General features: G+C 37.1%; 1 protein-coding gene across 5 annotated transcripts in view; it reads left to right on the top strand.

The window, feature by feature from the left end:
- The first annotated feature begins 9683 nt into the window (after positions 1-9683).
- The window catches only part of phf21b (PHD finger protein 21B), a 64470-nt gene continuing 56600 nt past the window's right edge, over positions 9684-17553 (top strand). Inside the window, exons 1-2 of one of the 5 annotated variants that reach the window (XM_047803921.1) lie at positions 9684-10141; positions 11031-11096. In XM_047803921.1, the coding sequence (XP_047659877.1) occupies positions 10088-10141; positions 11031-11096 (120 nt within the window). In that variant the 5' untranslated portion in view covers positions 9684-10087. Of the gene's footprint in view, positions 10142-10284; positions 10720-11030; positions 11097-17553 lie in introns of those variants that run through there. The other 4 variants (XM_027151247.2, XM_047803922.1, XM_027151249.2 and 1 more) reach the window with 4 other exon arrangements.

The raw sequence follows: 17553 nt of genomic DNA, 5'->3' as shown, positions 1-17553 counted from the left end.
GATCAGCCTCTATGATCATTTTCACACTCCTTGAAACTCTTTCATAAGGCAATTAATGAGAAGTACAATAATTGTGCTAAAAACAAAACAGTCTATTATAAAACATTGTACACGATACAGATTATTAGTGTAGACGTTTGTTTAGTAATCTAGGCTAGCTTCTGCATGCTAATCAAACATTAGCATTACGGTTAAAAAGCTATAGATTCTATAGGGGTGTCAACAATGCAAACACACACACACACACACACACACACACACACACACACACACACACACACACACACACACACACACACACACAATTGTACAGTTGAAAACAAACAACAGAAGGCTTATTTACAGCGATAAATGTTTAATATGTTCACAGCTGTTCTTTCTTTATTATGAGTAACATAAATGGCCAAATACTTCAACATTATGATATTAAGAGTAAAAACTTTGAAATGTAAATGTTCTTTAGAACCAACCGTCTGTAATATTCTGGACTTTTGAATCTTTCAAGTTGTGAGCTTTTCTTTCTCATTGATGATATGAGTTGTATCAGATAATCTCACACTGCTGAATTACATATGAGACCAAAAGGCTGTTTATTCATATTTTCCTTTATTTTGCCTTTTATCTTTGGCAGCTTGGTGCTGGTTACTCACACATCTCATTTTTTTTCTTTTTTTTCCCCCAAAATGATTTTCAAAGACCAGTTGGATGGAAACAATCAAATAATTTACTTGTATAAAATTTCTTTTGCTTTTAAGCTCGTATGTGTTATTGGATTACATAAAAGTTCTGATTTTGTTTGTTTGTTTGTGTGTTTGTTTGTTTGTTATTTTTGTTTCATGGGTTAATATGATGGATCTATTAGTGTGTTTACAGAGGGACTTCTCTAATTAGTCAAGTATGGGATAAATCTGGAGAAAGCGTGTTCTCTTAAATGTCTTAATGTAGTCAGTCAAAAATCAGTCAAATGCCTTCTAGTGGCTGCTTTTGGTACTAAAATTGCTATAATAAAGTCTGGTGACAAGAAAGCTGTACTATAAGTGTAAGGGTTTTAACTAATTAAAGGCCTTAAATACTGTTTCTGTCTCTAAAATAGATTGCATTCAGCAGTGTTAACATGGACATGGTGACTATCTCACCGCATACATTACCTTTACAAGCATAACGTTAATGTTTTTGGTATAACAAGTGGTGTTTTTAGTCTTAAAGGAGCTATATATCATTGTCTACTGTCTGCAAAGTAATCTGCAGTTGTAATTCAAATACTGAAGATTGATATTGATATTGACTTTCAGACTTTCCCAATCAACCCCCTCAGATGTGATCATGTGGAAAATTCTAGATAGCTGTGTTCTGATGAGGAATGGAGATGGAGAAAATAGCCAGAAAAAAGTCAAAAGTAGCAGAAATGAAGAATATTGCAAATATTGTTTTCTTTTCATTCATATTTTAACATTTTTGTATTACTTCTAGAAACAAAATGTACATCAGAAGGTGATTTAAAAAAAAGAAATTTTTTCCCCATAATACAGGGATAACATTCTGGGAGAGTTCATTATGAGTCACTTAGTGATGAATAAAGCTATGAATAGTACGAGATTAAAGAATGTCAGCATTTATTTATTGAACAGGATGGTTAAGCTAGCTGGTAGATAGCTAACATAGTTGAGCATGCACAAAAAGTCTCAACTGTGTCTTACAGCTTTACACAAATTGTGATATGGGTGTGATTTCTGTTCCTGCAACTTCTCAATGTTTTATTCCTCTTACACCACTGCTTACAACAAAGATGACATGAAACATTTAATGTTGTGGAACATCTTGTGAAAGAAACCAACTCTTCCTGTTGCTTTCTGTATAACATCTATAACACTCTAACTTATATTTCCTTCAACAGATTTTCCCTTTTCTCTCTGTTTATGTTAATAAGACATCTCTCTTTAAGTCAACCATATGAATCCCTGTATAAGCTGTTACTATAGAAACAATAATTTATTAGAACTAGTACATTAATATAAGCCTTGCAGTGGGAAGAGTTGTTGCTATAAAGAATGAATCAACACATGTTCAGCACATTGTGGCGAAATTGTAATTATTTAATGCTAGCTGGTTGTATTATCATTTTCAGGAGTGCAGGAAGGCAGAGTGTGATCCAGAATTATATTCTCATGTATGTTAGTGTGTATTCATGCATATCCTGGCACTACTAATATTCACTGGTTACATGTCTGCTTCAGCAACCACAATCATTGTAAAATGCATGACCTACTTACAGTACTTACACAACCTGTTTTTACTATAGACATAAATCCACTATGCTGCACAATGTGCACATCCACGGTCAGTTTGTTCATTTTTACTCCAGAAATATTTTATCCTCTGGAATCCACTAAACCTGATCTCAGATCTTGATTTGACAGCAGTCCCTGGAGTGTTGCTTGTTCTCTTAACATCCTCCTCATCTACTGATGACTAATGCCTCACGAGCCTGATGGCCTATAAACGAGTGTTTGTTTGTTCTTCCACTTGAGTAGACAAAATGGTAATCCTGCAACTGTGCAAAGCAGAGCAGAGAGTTCATCTTCATGATAAGGAATTAATTCACTCTTTTGTGTATGTGGGATAAAGCAGTGGCACCATTTCCAGCTAAGTAAAAGCTGAAATGAACAGAAGTGTGAGCAGCATCAGCATTCGGATTCAAATTCATTCAGTAATTGTGAGTTATTCTAACGATGTGATTGATCTGAAAGAGGATAAATATGCAGGGTTTCTGAAGAGTGCAACAGCAAAAGTTTTATGAGATAATAGCAAAATTGGTCTCTGATGGGAAGGATGGTGTTATTCTCTCTTTGTCACTGTGACACTGGCCAATCACAGGCTTCTGTGAGCTCATGTATGTGGAAGAGGGCAGATAGCACTTTTGTTAAAGTGTGTTGCATTGCCCTGAGATGCTGTAGCCTGAAAAGCTTCATGTGTCTCTCATGAAGCACATGTTAGATTTCTTCTCTCTTAGGTTGGGTCTCAAAAATCAAGGTAACAAATCATTGTACCATTCTTTGTCACTGGGTTGATGTCACCAAGCTGCATTTGTGCACCATAGTTATAGATATTATACATAATATTTAAATATAGTGAACCTTTAAAATTATTTAAGGTACTTTACTGGACTTAGGGCCAACTGATATATCTACACTGCATGCAAAAGATGTACAATTCAAGTCAAAAACATGTATCAATGAAGATACTACTTTAGTTATAGTACAGTTTAGTACCTTTGTTTCTGACAGTGAATGAGGGAAACTTTTGGGTGGAACTTGACAGATGACCAATTTGGGTGAAAAATGGGTAAAAAAATAAATAAATAAACCCAACCGTAAACAAGATAAATATGCAACTGAATTTTTTTTGTTTGTTTCTCCATTCAATATCATCTCAGTCTGGTCAACAGACCTGAAATAAACCATCCATTTCTACTTCAAACAATAAATACAGTCTGAGTGGAATGTAATAGAATTCTGAATTACATTTAATTGCAAAAATATCGTTCTGACTTCTAAGAAGAGCAACAAATGACTGAAAGAGTGTCGTGCTGATTGCCTATTAATAAAAGTAAAGTAACTTCAAGCTCACACAGCACGTGACCTTTCATTATAGCATACAGTGATACTTCATGTGATGTTCATGTGAGTAATGTTTACAGTCAGCTCTGAGTGCCTATTGATATTGAAAGCAGTGTAATGTATTTTCATTAACGCAGAGTGAGGCTTGCTTGGCTCATGTATACCTCGGGTTTTGTGCAATATTCCATGCCAATGCTCTTATTCACTGAGGCAACTAAAACGACAGAACACCACTTTAGTGATTGAGCACCTCTAGTTATAGGATACAAGAAACTGCATCACTGTTTGAAGTGATCTTAAGGTTGAAATGCACAAAGTTAATCCACAGTGTGTATTCACTGCATCTTGTGTTCAAAATGACAAAGAAACAAGGAGGCATGCATGCATTTATCAGATGGCTCGGCTAGTGAAATGTTGTCCTGTTGCAAATTTAAAGCCACTATTTTTTCCTTGGGTTGAGATTACTACTGAGGCTACATTTCATAATCATTTGGCTCTGAGGCTTAGTACTCCACTTATCTCCATTTATTACAGTAAGTGCATGACCGTAAACACTCAGACACACTGCATGCCAGAAGCTTGCTTTAGGTTTTACAGACAGTGAAGAATTGGTACTTTCAATTCTGTAACTGAAACAGGCATTTTGGATGTGTAACAATTAATCCCAGTACGCCATATGATCTGGCTTTGATGTTTATTATTAATCCTAGGAACTGACTTAAAAGGTGAATTTCACTTTTTTCCACCTACACAAAAGAGAACACAGAACAAAAGATTTTTTTATGCCACCTCATTGCAAATCCAAATGCGTATCATAGTCCGAGAGAAAAGACAGAAAAGCAAAATTAGCATGATTTTGAAACTTAGCTTTACTAAATTTTGAATACAGAAAACCTTATGATATATTTAGTGACATTTTCCTCTACTAAAAAAAAAGGTAAGCGGGGATGGACAAGTCATAAATTCATTAGCTATCACACAGACCAAGTTGGGCTTGCCGAGTCTTGTTTCATAAACCCAAAAATCTAATCCTAACAATTAGTTAATGAAATTTATCCACCAAGGTCCACTTATTTGCACAAAAGTCTTAATACTAATTATGTGAGTAGTCAGATTCGTGCTGTGGATATGATTGTGGGTAGGTGTAGTGCTCCTCTATTTTTCTCATCTGTCATCAGCATTCTATTAGCTACTTGTTGGTGATTCATAATACAAGTTTGCTATCTGAAAAGTTCATTTTATTTGCCTAATAAAAATAGCTTGTAACACTTTACCACTATTTTTAATCAAGTCGGATGACTGTTTTATTCCATTTATACATATTGTGTATAAGGAGTATAATGATTTTGCAATCTTTTCTGCTGTTATTAAAAGAAAAAATAGCTTCTACCATTGTCTGGAATGCATATTTAATTGATGGGTTTAGTGTAGCAAGTACTATTATATTAAGTTTCTATTATTAAATGCACGTATTACATTTAAACACACATATCCAGTAAAACACTTTGTGAACATTCATTCATTCATTCATTCATTCATTCATTCATTCATTCATTCATTTTCTACCGCTTATCCGAACTTCTCGGGTCACGGGGAGCCTGTGCCTATCTCAGGCGTCATCGGGCATCAAGGCAGGATACACCCTCTCATTCACTCACGCAATCACACACTACGGACAATTTTCCAGTGAACATTAATAGTTTATTTAGTTAATTCATTTATTTCTTTCTTTGGTCAGTTTACCATTTTCTTAACACCCTGCTGACCAATCAATGATTGCACCTACTAGGGCACAATATTTGCTGGGAAAAATGAACATTTTCATTACATTTCTTGTGTAATTGCTCCTGCAGAATATTAACAAAACAGTTTGTTTGTATCCAGTGTGATGAATGAGGCCATGTGTGCAAGTGCCACGGCTTGCGGATTTTGAAGGAACACTTAATGGGGTTTCCAAAAAATAGCTAGAAACATAATCACTGACTATCTTTATGTGTGGCTCTTACACAATCGTTAGCTTGGTCAGAGTCTTGTGGACTGCTAGGTCTGAGAAATTCTCTATTTTCTTTTTGGTGATCCAGAATAATCAGGACTGGTTCAAATGGTGTCTGGTAAGAGGGATGACTGCTGTTAACACTTCACCAAAGCATGCTGGTTTGTCTATTTATCAAATCAGGTTTCCAGATTTTGTGAAGTTAAGGAATAGCAGGGTTTATAGTAGGTCCCAATACCTCTCTTCCTCAGACCTCCCCTCCTGTCTCTTTCTTTTTTTGTCTCTGCTGTTTTCCACTTGGCTAGCTGACATGCTTACTCACCCAGCAGCCTGGAGGAAGCAGAAAGCTTGGCAGATTATAATATACGCTAAGCACAGCCCAGGGTGCCTCAGTCATGCTCGCCATGGATGATGCGTACAGTAACAGCAGAGCACAAGTGACAGAGACTGCTCTATTCCAGGAAACAGTGTTATTCGCTCAATCAGCCATTAGATTCTGAGGAACGGTCTCTGAAAAGAATTTTATGTTTTATACTGAAGTTTACTACAGATAATGTATGCAATACTACATTTGTAGTACAGGAATGAATACAGCAATCAATTTAACAATGATGATATTGTTGACTTAGTACTATATTGTAACTGAACAAGGAGATGAGATATTGATTAAGGGTGCCTTAAAAGTCTGGTGTTGATAAACAGTCAGTAAAAATAAAATGAAACCACAAGGAAATGTGTTTAAAGAGTGGAAGGTGAGAACGACTTATTTGCCTTTTGTATATCTGAATTTTAAATGTCAAATGTAATTGGTAACTTTTGGGGTTGTTCTGACTTACAAGGCCAGTCAAAGGATGAAGCTTTTGAAGGTCACTGTGTCCCTGAGGTAATAGACCTACATACTGTTACTCCAGTAGGGGGAATATTGGTTGTATGAAAAAAGAGTGAGGCCTTAGACCTTACATACTATAGATCTGTGTAATATTCAATATTTTAAACACATTTCTCTATTGGATTGTTATCTAAGATAATAAGGTTTGTGGTTTCTTGTCAACCCATTATGTACACACCACTTTTTTTTAGGTTATGAATTTGTGGCTATTTATCCTAATACTTTTTTTTTGGTCATGACATGTTTGGCTTACCTATATGAAATCATTATAAATGTTGCTGATGTAAAAAAAAAAAAAAAAAAAAGAGTGTTATTTTTTTTTCTTTTTGACTGAAGCAAGGAAGCAAATTAATTTGATTTATGGCCAGTTCAAGACTTACCCCACACAGGAAGACTGATTAAATTCCTGCTTAATCTATCATTCCGGGTTTAACAATGACCCACCTCGATTTGAGTTCACTTGATTCAAGGTTTATCCCTTTTGCAACCCAGAAATAAAATTGCATTAATTTACCTTTCTTTGACTTAGAGGATGGTATAGTAGGTGGAAATCAAATCTTTTGTTGTTATTCCCATGAGATAAAAAGCTTACTTTAAATAGCGAGATAATATATCAGATATTAACTTTTTTCCTGTGATCTCCCAAGAGATAATGGTCTTACAGTAGGCACTAAAAAAAATAAAAAAGCTGCTCATCTGCTGAGAGTAGCTCGAGAGTTTCACTGCTGAGCCGTGAAATGAAAGTAGCAGCTGATGTAGCAGCAAAGCAGCAACAGAAAAGCAGGCCTCCCTGTGCATGATGGAGGTGGAAGTCTGTCTGACACTGACGAGTCATGGCTTCCTTTCCAAAACCTCTGCAATATTATGCCAGGATTCTGAACACGTTGATTGCAAAATGTAAGCTAGGATTAAAATAGATTGGTTATTTATTATATATAATTGCTCAAAGTTATTTTACCTGCAAGATGTTACTACAGTTCCAGTGACAACAGGAACTGCTTTCAGAGCTGTCCGTGGTGCTGGAGTTTGTTTTAGGATGCACTGACGTGGATATAAGATTGGACTGACTAGATCTGTTATTTTATTTAGCATATTTAACCATCCAATTGACAATTTAACTTCATAAAGCGTGTTAAACGTGTGAAAAGTTCTAACAAATGGCTTAAATAATATTATACACATTTTAATAACAGCCCTAGATTTAAAGTACCGGATTGTGTTTAAAAAATAATGTTATGTACTGATCTGTATATTTATTTTTTAATTTTTATTTTGTATAATTAAACTTACATTTGACTGTAAAGGGTTTGAAAACATTCATGTTCCTCTAAACTCATTTGTGTTTATATTTCACATTACTAGTTTATTGTTTGGGTTGTGATAAGTTGTGGAATAATTCTGGCAAACGCAGTGTTAAATGAAGACAGTGCTGAATAAACGCTTCCGGTGTTTATTTGTGTAGAGTTAAACACACTTAATTACAGCAAGTGTCTTTTCAACTCTGGGGGCTTTTGTTAGAAAACACACAATTGCTGAGGTTACAACGGCTTCGTATCAAGTTCCTTATTTGGCCAGCGGTTCCACGGGAGCTGATTGGTTCTCATCAGCTACGGTCTGTACGCGTCATGAAGCGGCCGCAACTCCTGATTGGCTGGAGCACTCGACCACGGTGACTGAAGGCTGGCGGTAGGCGGAAGTGGGAGGAGTGAGACAATAGCGTGCAAAATCACATAGCCTACTAAATAATGTGCCAAAACAGTAAACCATAACTTATATAAGCAAAATACAGACTTAACACGAGGTACAGGGAGTGAGAGAGTGATAGAAGTATAAGAAGAGCAGTACATGATATGTGGCTTTAGTTTTGGTAATAATAATAATAATAATAATAATAATAATAATAATAATAATAATAATAATAATAATAATAATAATAATCCTCTCTTCCTTGCTGTACGTCATAAAGCTGTTGATACAAATTAATAAAGTAATAAATTCCAATGGATTATTTATATAAACACTATAATTACAAAAATGATTCATGTAGTTTAAATAGTAATAGTAAAAAAGCTTATGTAACTCAAACTCAACATAATCCTAATATACAAATGAAACCAAAAGACATGCAGCTTATTGTTAAAACATACACAAATTTAACAAAACACAGAAGAAAAAAATTAGAAAGTTTTAGTGACTATATACGATTGTAAAAATAGTGTTCAACCCCCAGAATTGTGATGTAACTGAGTGCTAGTAAAGTTAAGGCATAGTGGTGCATATATTAGCATCTTAATAATTGAAGGAGGGGGTGGTGTTAATTTAGGTTGGAGGTGGGGAACACTCAGGACAAAAGTGATGAACAGCCCCAAGGACAGTGGGCTGTAGCGAGGGAGGGGGATGTCTCCCCACAAACCTAATCCTGCTCAGAAAGGCCATTGTGTGTCACTTACTGCCCATATTGATGTGTGATGCCTAGCTTATTCACTCAGACCACTTTTGCTTGACATGTATTAGCTGGTGGAATGATAAAGCTGCTTAAGCAGATGGGCCCAAACCCAAATCAAAATTCACAAAAGGATAAGGTGGTGTATATCTTTCATGTTTTCTTTTCAAGTTTGATTAATCAAAACAGGGATAAATAATAGTCCAGTCCTTGAAAGTCACAGAAAGGCAAACTTTAGGCATAGAGTGTTAACCCACCATAAATGTGAAATGAAAAATAAAATATTCCCTATAGAGTTGCCCTTGTAAAATTATTTTGTATGGTTCACCTGAATATTGTGCATGACTGGAATGTATGCTAGTGTGTGTGTTTTGGTGGTGGTGGTGGTGGTGGTGGTGGTGGTGATGGTGGGGGGTGTATTTATGTCCCCACAAAGAAAGGAATATTTGACAGTTTCTTTGACTTTATGGGGACATTTGGGTGACTTATACAAACCACAGCTATTATTAGAACATCCAAATGGTTCATAGTATTCATTAACTATATTATAGCAATGGAAGGTCCTTACAAGGATTGCAAGACAAATATATGTGTGTGTGTGTGTGTGTGTGTGTGTGTGTGTGTGTGTGTGTGTGTGTGTGTGTGTGTGTGTGTGTGTGTGTGTGTGTGTGTGTGTGTGTGTGACAGAGAAGGGGGGAGAGAGTTCCGCTCTTCTTTCACTGCTCCATCCGGGAACTTCCGAATTAGCATTGACAACCGAAGCGCAACTTTTTTTCCCCAGGCAAAGTGAAATCCAGCCGCGGACTCGGACAAAAATATAGTCCCTCTGATTTCAATTCTAAAATAGCGAAAGAAAAAAGATATCGACAAAACATATCTAACACGTCTTCAAATCATCACTGGTGGAGTGTTTGTGTCCGATTGGCGAGGTGTTTGCGCAGCGTTCGGAGCACTTTGTGTAGTGGCGTGAAGTGAGCGATGAGTCTTGTTTCCCAGTAAAGAAGCGAGAACTTGCTTTTGGGAGCGCGAGGAGTTCTTCTTTCCCACTGTTCATGTGGCTTTTTTAACACCAAAAAACCCAGCTCGGTGTACGGAAACTTCTCAACGCATCGAAAGTGGAAGGAAAGTGATTTTGAAGTCGGAACATGGAATTACAAGGCCTTCAAGAGGCGTTGAAAGTAGAAATCCAATGTCATCAGGTACTGAAACATCGCAGTGTGTGTGTGTGTGTGTGTGTGTGTGTGTGTGTGTGTGTGTCTCTCTCTCTCTCTCTGTGTGTGTGTGTGTGTGTGTGTGTGTGTGTGTGTCTGTGTGTGTGTTAGTTATTCCACCCTCACTGGCTTTTCCGACCGAGTGTGCAGTTGAATTAAACGAGTGTTTGGTTACATTTTGTCCAATAAGAAAACAAGTGGCCCTAACATTACACTTTATAGTGTCTGGTGTCGCCATAACATGTAGTTTTGACTTGAGGTTGTTAATGTACTTTTTATGCACAGTTATCTTGGAGTCGTGTTTTTTCTTCTTCAAAGCAACAGTCGTATGTAGTAGCTAGCTTTAAGGCTAGCTGTTAGTCTAATAATGCGGTGTTTTTTGTGTAGCCAGATCAGCACGAGACTTGAATATTTATGAGTCGCTGTGTGAGCCACGGCTCACGGCTTTGTTCCTCCCTGACACACTGTAACTTCAACACACTTTTTTCCTCTCTTTCGGTTCGACCATCTTTCGTTTCTTTTCTCCGTTTTAGAAACTAGTTGCACAGATGAAGCGAGAGCTGCAGGTAAATCAAAACGTCCATATCTCCACATCTTATGTGTATAAAGAGCAGGCAGGGGAGTGCGTGTATGTGTGTGTGTTTGTGTGTGTGTGTGTGTGTGTGTGTGAGTTAAACTTTATCGCCGTTAAAATCTCGCCTTGTTTGCGTTAGCCGTTAGCTCATGTAGAGTTACAAGGCTTTCAGCTGCAGACGTCCTTAGTGTGACTTTGCTGGAAAACGTCACGCAAAAATATCAGTTTAACTTTTTGTTCCACTTGCCTTTTTTTTTTGTAATTTTTCCCATTTATATTCTTTGTCATTCTGTTCAATTGTAGGACGGAGATCTTAAGAAACAACTACACGAAAGGCAAAGCAGAGTAACAGCCCTAAGCGAAAAACAAGTAAGAACAATTCATATTTCCTCCATAGTTTTCAATGAATTTCTTCATGTCGCGACCAAACTCAGGCACACCTTTTTATTCAGTGTACAGAAACCCCACAATGTTAAAAAAGTGTCAGTATTGACTGTGGTGTTGGCCTAGAAGAGAAGAAATGATTGTGGAAGAAATGTGTATGGGCTACTTGAAGTACATGAAATGTGAATTTTAGCGTCCATTTTGAGCAGGTCGACATGTTTCTTGTTTCTGGAGAGTAGCCTGGTAGTTTGCTCGAAATGTCTCTTTTTAAGTATCAAACGTTCACTTTTTCACGCACCATTCCTGAAAGTATTACAGATAATTAGTAGTATTTGTAAAATATGAAGTTTAAACATCCTAAATGTACTTATTGTACACTTTTATCGCCGGTCTTGAGCTTATCATTTCTCCTCCTTGGTCACATGACGACGTGGTAGCGTTTGATTCGAGCTCGACTTTCACTTCTTTTTTTTTTTTTTTTTAACCATCCCGAATCCAACAGCACAGTTAGTTATACGATTAACGAAGATTTCTTTTCAGTCATATCTGTTGGTGTTGTTTGACGGATGGGCAGTGGAGCTGTGGAGCTGTCCAGGCCTGAAAGCAGGAGCTCTGTTTCAGCACCACGAACAGATGCCATAATAGCGCTTCAACACAAGTGACTATCCTCCCTCCGCTTTTATAAAGTTAACCTTGGCCTTCGTTAACATTCGGATAAAGTTAAACACAACCCTCGATTAGCACTCGTTTAATGGTGTGTATGTGTGTTTAGTTGTGTAGTTGTGTCAAGCGTTTTCTTTCCCACTAAGTTTAATCGATCGCGTTTCCTACGGAATGCAGTTTTTCAGCACTTGGAACAGCGCCTCGTCTTTTTCCCCCTCCGTCCTTCTGCAACGTTTAATCGTGTATAACATACCGAACTCAAAACATCATGAATGAAAGACCCAAAATTCATGTGTGTTTATAGTTTATAGACGTATGTGAAGTGTTTTGGTCTCTCTTTGCTGTACCTTGTTTTTTTTCTTTAGCGTTTCAGTTTGATAGTGGAAGCTTCCATTTTGTGAGAAAAGAGGGGGGGAGGTGGCGGTGTTGGTTTTCTTCCTAACATGGAGCAAAAAAAAAAGTCTGCAGCAGAGAGTTTGGCGGTGTGGGGGGATGGGGGTCTCATTCATACCCAACATTACCATTTTGATGGCTTTGATGCTGTTTTTGGAGGAGGAGGGGGAAGGGTGCTAAAGGAAGAGAGAGAGAGAGAGAGAGAGAGAGATGGAGAGAAAAGGCGAGTCAGCACAGTGCGAGAGCTTTTATCGGCTCTCCCATATTTATAACACAGGAAGGAAGTTGTTTTCGACTATACAGTGTTACTATGGCTACGTTCTAAAAGTGCACACTACCGCCCTAAGTAGTGTGTCTGTGGTATTGTGTTGTACTGTTTAGTATGCTAGCATGAATGCAGTCCTTATTCCCATCCATTATTTTCCTTTCACATATAATAATAGTTACAGATTCTGGAGTTTTACCCGTGAATATAAAACATCCATTCTGTAACATACACATATAAGTGTCATTTTTTTCAAGGTCACGGGCCATTTTAGGACCTAGTGACTAGTTTATTCTTCAATTTATGTGATTCGTATCCGCTGTATAAGTAGCAATAAGAAGGGTGTACTTCAGCTTTTGTACGTTCAGTTAAACCCATATATTTTACAGAGTCTTAAAAATCAGCAGTCATCATGGGATTGTGTTGAGCAAATATGTTGATCTGAACATGTTTAGCAAAATCTACAAAACTGTTATGCAGCAGCTGAGAAGATGGGTCCAGGGTAAGGGTGAACATGTAGGGAAGGCATATGGTGCTAATAAGAAATTCAAAATGAAGAATAGCATGTAGTTTTGAAACCATGAAGGCATTCAGAAATAACTCTGATGCTCATATTCACAAGTTGCTCATAAGCTCAAAATGCACTTTTTGGGCATATAGTATACAGTTATAGTTATTTCTCATTATGGATATTTATCAACATAATCAACTACTTAACTTAAAATGTAAATATTTCTGTATAGCTAGTTTATAACATCATTTGTTAAAAGTGCTTTAAAAATAACATCAAATGGATTTGTTCTCTCATTGCTTCTCGAATTATTAAACAGCCTTTAAGTTATCTTATATTAATTATAAAAAAGCACCAAAAAAAAGTTGTTTTCCCACAAATGTGATTGTGTAAAAGTAAATCCCAAAGCTAGCCTTAATTGTACTTAACACCTAATAAGCTGTTTGTCCCTCCTTCCTTTTTAATCTGTTATACTCCTCAGGTCTTAATCTCTTGTATGTTATTATTATTACTACTACAGCATGATTCTATTTATTTTTTGGCTTTGTACAGCACCCTTGTTCATGAAAGTTTTATAAATGTGCTATATAAATAGTTTTGACTTGCATTGTTTCAGTACAGTGCGATGTAGTGGCTCATAAGCATTGGAGAAAGACCTGGCATCAATAGCAAAAAAATAAATAAAATAAATCTACCATAAAAATAGACATGAAATATAATGAGATGAAGTAAGATTTTGACTAGGAATAAAATGTTGACTAGTAAATTATGTATGTAGTATAGTATTATAATAAAACACTATCACTACTCCGTACCTGCCTATTAAATAATTCAGCCTGAAACATTTAGATCAGTGGTGCTTACCTAAACAGTTTAAGAGCGTAACTATTTTACATACAGCAGGTAGCCTTTAATTTCAGATTCACTCCCAAAATGAAATGCAGTCAGCAGAAAAAAGGTTGATTCTCTAAATAACCACTAATACCTGTGTGTGTGTGTGTGTGTGTGTGTGTGTGTGTGTGTGTGTGTGTGTGTGTGTGTGTGTGTGTGTGTGTAAATGTTTGTACATGCATGCAAATGTTCCAGTCTGTTAACTAAAGGAAAAGGACTGCTACATCTGGAATAGAGAAGTTGTTACTTTTTATAAGGTTAAAGGTTAATTTCAGAGTCTGAAAATCATTTGCTATTTAAAATTAGTTCATGCATATTAATTGTTAGACACTGTGACCCTGACCAGGATAAAGGGGGCACTGAAGATGAATGAGATGAATGAATATTTGTCAGAATAACTTGTTTACTTATGTGAGAAGCAAAACTTGTGTTCATGCTTTCAACAGTATATTTTTTAATAAAAAAATAGCATTTTGCACTTAAGCACCTGGCACAATTGCTTTAATAAATCTAGATGAATAAATATAGATCTTAATCAGATTTACACGGCATATATGACACGATTGAGTGTCAGTAAAAGCTGAAAGTCAAGCTTCTTATTTCACTTTGATCATCTTAGCTCAAAACATGGTGTTTATTTGTAATTCAGAAACAAAAAGATCCCATTCTCTCCATCTCTTATTCATTCTTTCAGCTGTGTACACACACGCACACACACACACACACACACACACACACACACACACACACACACACACACACACACACACACACAAACTCACGCACACACAACACACACACCTGCCATCCTATCAAGATTGCATATACTGATCATCATTGAGATGAAGATAAGATTAAATAAATGTTACAGTCCTATTGCACTAATACATAAGGAGATAGAGTTACGAGAAACAGCACAATTAAATAGCGAACAGAAGATGAAGGTTAAAATATGGAATTCTTGCAGTTTGTTGCATCAGAGAAATAAAGTTCCCAACAGTCTTGAACTCAGATGGATTTCATTCACGTCTTCACTTTAAACTTTTTCTCTTTGGGCGTTAAGGTTTTGGCTGTGAAGCTGTAATGTGATTCCCTGTAGAGAAATGTTTTGTGTTTTTCAGTGTATTTCAGACTAGGGGTAATGTTACTTTAGTTAATAAGAGGCGTCCGCTTATATAAATAAGTCTTTACTTTACTAGGACAGCTGCACATATGGTGGTCATGCTTTTAAAGTCTCTCTGTTTGCTTTTGTGTAGTTTTACAGCAAAACTAAACAAAGCAGTCAGGGAATGTGTGTGAGAGCATTATAGTAAGGGAGTAAAAGACAAAACAAAGCAATATAGGACAGATGAGAATGGAGAGAGGGGCCTTTTCTAAAGCTTGAAGGGCAACACACACACACACACACACACACACACACACACACACACACACACACACACACACACACACACACACACACATATATATTTTATATTTTCAAATGCACATTCACAATCATACGCCAGAATTTTGGAATGTCCTTTTAAAACAACTTTGACAACTTAAACAGAATAGGACCGATTTCTAATCTCACTCTGGTGTCTCACAGGAGACAGTGCATTCTCTTTTGAATCTGGTTTCTCTTAAGGTTTCTTTCTCATGGCTTGTTCATTATACCAGTGGATTCATAACAGTTACATTATACACTGTATATATAGTCTGTTAAAATCATTGGGATGTTCATTCAAATGAATGTTTAAATACAGCAGTTGGCATATATATATATTTATAGAATAAAAGGAGTTCAGCATTCTGTCAGAGGTCATTTTCGTAGATCATATATTCTAAGTTGAATTTGGTGTGGTACGTGCAAGCATGTGATTGGCTGCTCTGACCGATTTGGTCTGATTTCGGTCCAGGAAAAAGCAGGGATGAATTTTAGTGACTCCTCGGTTCCTCTTGCCAAATCAAGACTATGGCAATCACACCTGGCTGATTGGGGCCATTTTGCACAGTATTGGGTTAAGTCATGGGATTGTGCCGGAGGGCTAAAGCAATGCATATCGGGTGCATGTAGATACCCAAAGTCAGTATATTGTTGCTTAAATGAATTTGAGATATTTGTGAGCAATTTTTTCTCCTATTAATTTTTATTAAAAAGTTGTCAGGCTTTGGTTAAGGATTAAACATAGATCCCAAAATAGAACAAGTACTACATTTTCACCTCTAGTTCAACTCTTTCAAATTCAGATAAAAGGTAGGATTTTGGAAGGCTGTTAGTAGTTTGGGGAGGGGTGGATTGGAGCGAGCACTGTGAATAATATGGTCCCCAGTCCTGTGGGAGCTGAGAGTCCCTTCCAGATGCTGTGTGTGAGTGGCAGCTTGGGCTGGGTGAAAGGTTACAGAAATCAGGCAGCGTCTGCAAACACAAACGCGTCTCTCTCAAGCTACCTTTTCAGAATAGGCATGAGGAAGGGGGTCTGAGACAAAGTTTACTGTTTGTACTAGTGACCTGTTTAAATGAGCAGAAGCATGTTATTAAAACATCATTATGCCTTAAATGGTGAGGACAAGAAGCGTAAAGCAGCATTTTAAATCTACTGTGAAGAATTGTTATTGGACTTCACTAGCTTGTTTTGCTATTCTGATCTGTCAGTGTAAATTTGGTTAGATAATTGGATTCTGTACAAGTTAAGAGAGACTCGCAGAAAAAAGTACCCTTTTATCCTTGTGTGTCTGCATTTGCTGTAATGGAATTATGGGTGGAAGTGGTCCACTACATGTAGACAGTATGTAATAAAATAACTGTGTGGTTCACAAAATGTCAGGATGCTACACTTTGCAATGAACTTTCTGTTTTTCAACCATAAAACACCCCATTAGAAGGCTTTTGTATTTTTCTTCACATTAGAGCCATGTCAGGGTTTTTATTTATGGAGCATGGATGTTAAAGCCACCGCATCATTCTCCCAACCTCATGTTTTGAACACAAATGCAGTGAATCCACAACTGTAGCTGATTCTTTTTTATACTGTGAACTGCAGCTTCATTATTGCCGGCTCTAGACCGTCTTTCTTTGTGTTTTGGGGCTCTGGAGCAAAAGAAGGCTGATGCAATGCATGATTCATCATAAGAGTGTGCATGCTAGAAAACTCCAAAACAAATAGACTTATGTCTGAGTGTGTGTTGTGCCATGTGTCCAAATCTACAGCTTTTAATGTTCAAGGCATCTTAACTTTTTAAAGAGTTTCACTAGAACACAAGCAAGGGTTTGGCATGCTCGGGTCTGGTTTAATTTCACACATATGTGTGAGTTCGGCTTTGGGAATTAGATATGAGTTTGAATGCGTGCAGAGGGAGGCATGAACCAGTAAAGGGCATCCAAATGTCACTCTGTGAGATGTAGTGTGGTGGATGGTGGAAGGCTCTTCCTGAACTCTCCCAGGTCTGTAAATCTGAGTGCTTTTTGTTCCCAAGCTCTCCTGGCCATGCCAATTCCATCTTTGTCTGCCATTTCCTTTAATCACTGTCCTGGGAAGGCCATGTGAAACAGTTCCTGAAGTTAATTAATAGAGCAGTGTGAAAGCTTTGCCATTACTTCTTCAGGGCAAGCCAGAAAGGATGAGAGAAAGAAAAAGAGAAAAGCAGGTTTGGATGTTAGATGGAAGACCGGTGTTATGTTTCTCTCCAACATTGTTCTCTACTTTCTTCACACGCTGTAGGGTACACACGTGTCC

Source organism: Tachysurus fulvidraco, chromosome 19 (genome assembly GCF_022655615.1).
Source record: "Tachysurus fulvidraco isolate hzauxx_2018 chromosome 19, HZAU_PFXX_2.0, whole genome shotgun sequence".
Taxonomy (NCBI): Eukaryota; Metazoa; Chordata; class Actinopteri; order Siluriformes; family Bagridae; genus Tachysurus; species Tachysurus fulvidraco.
Note: the sequence above shows the minus strand (reverse complement) of the source record. Positions and strands in the feature narration are given on the sequence as shown.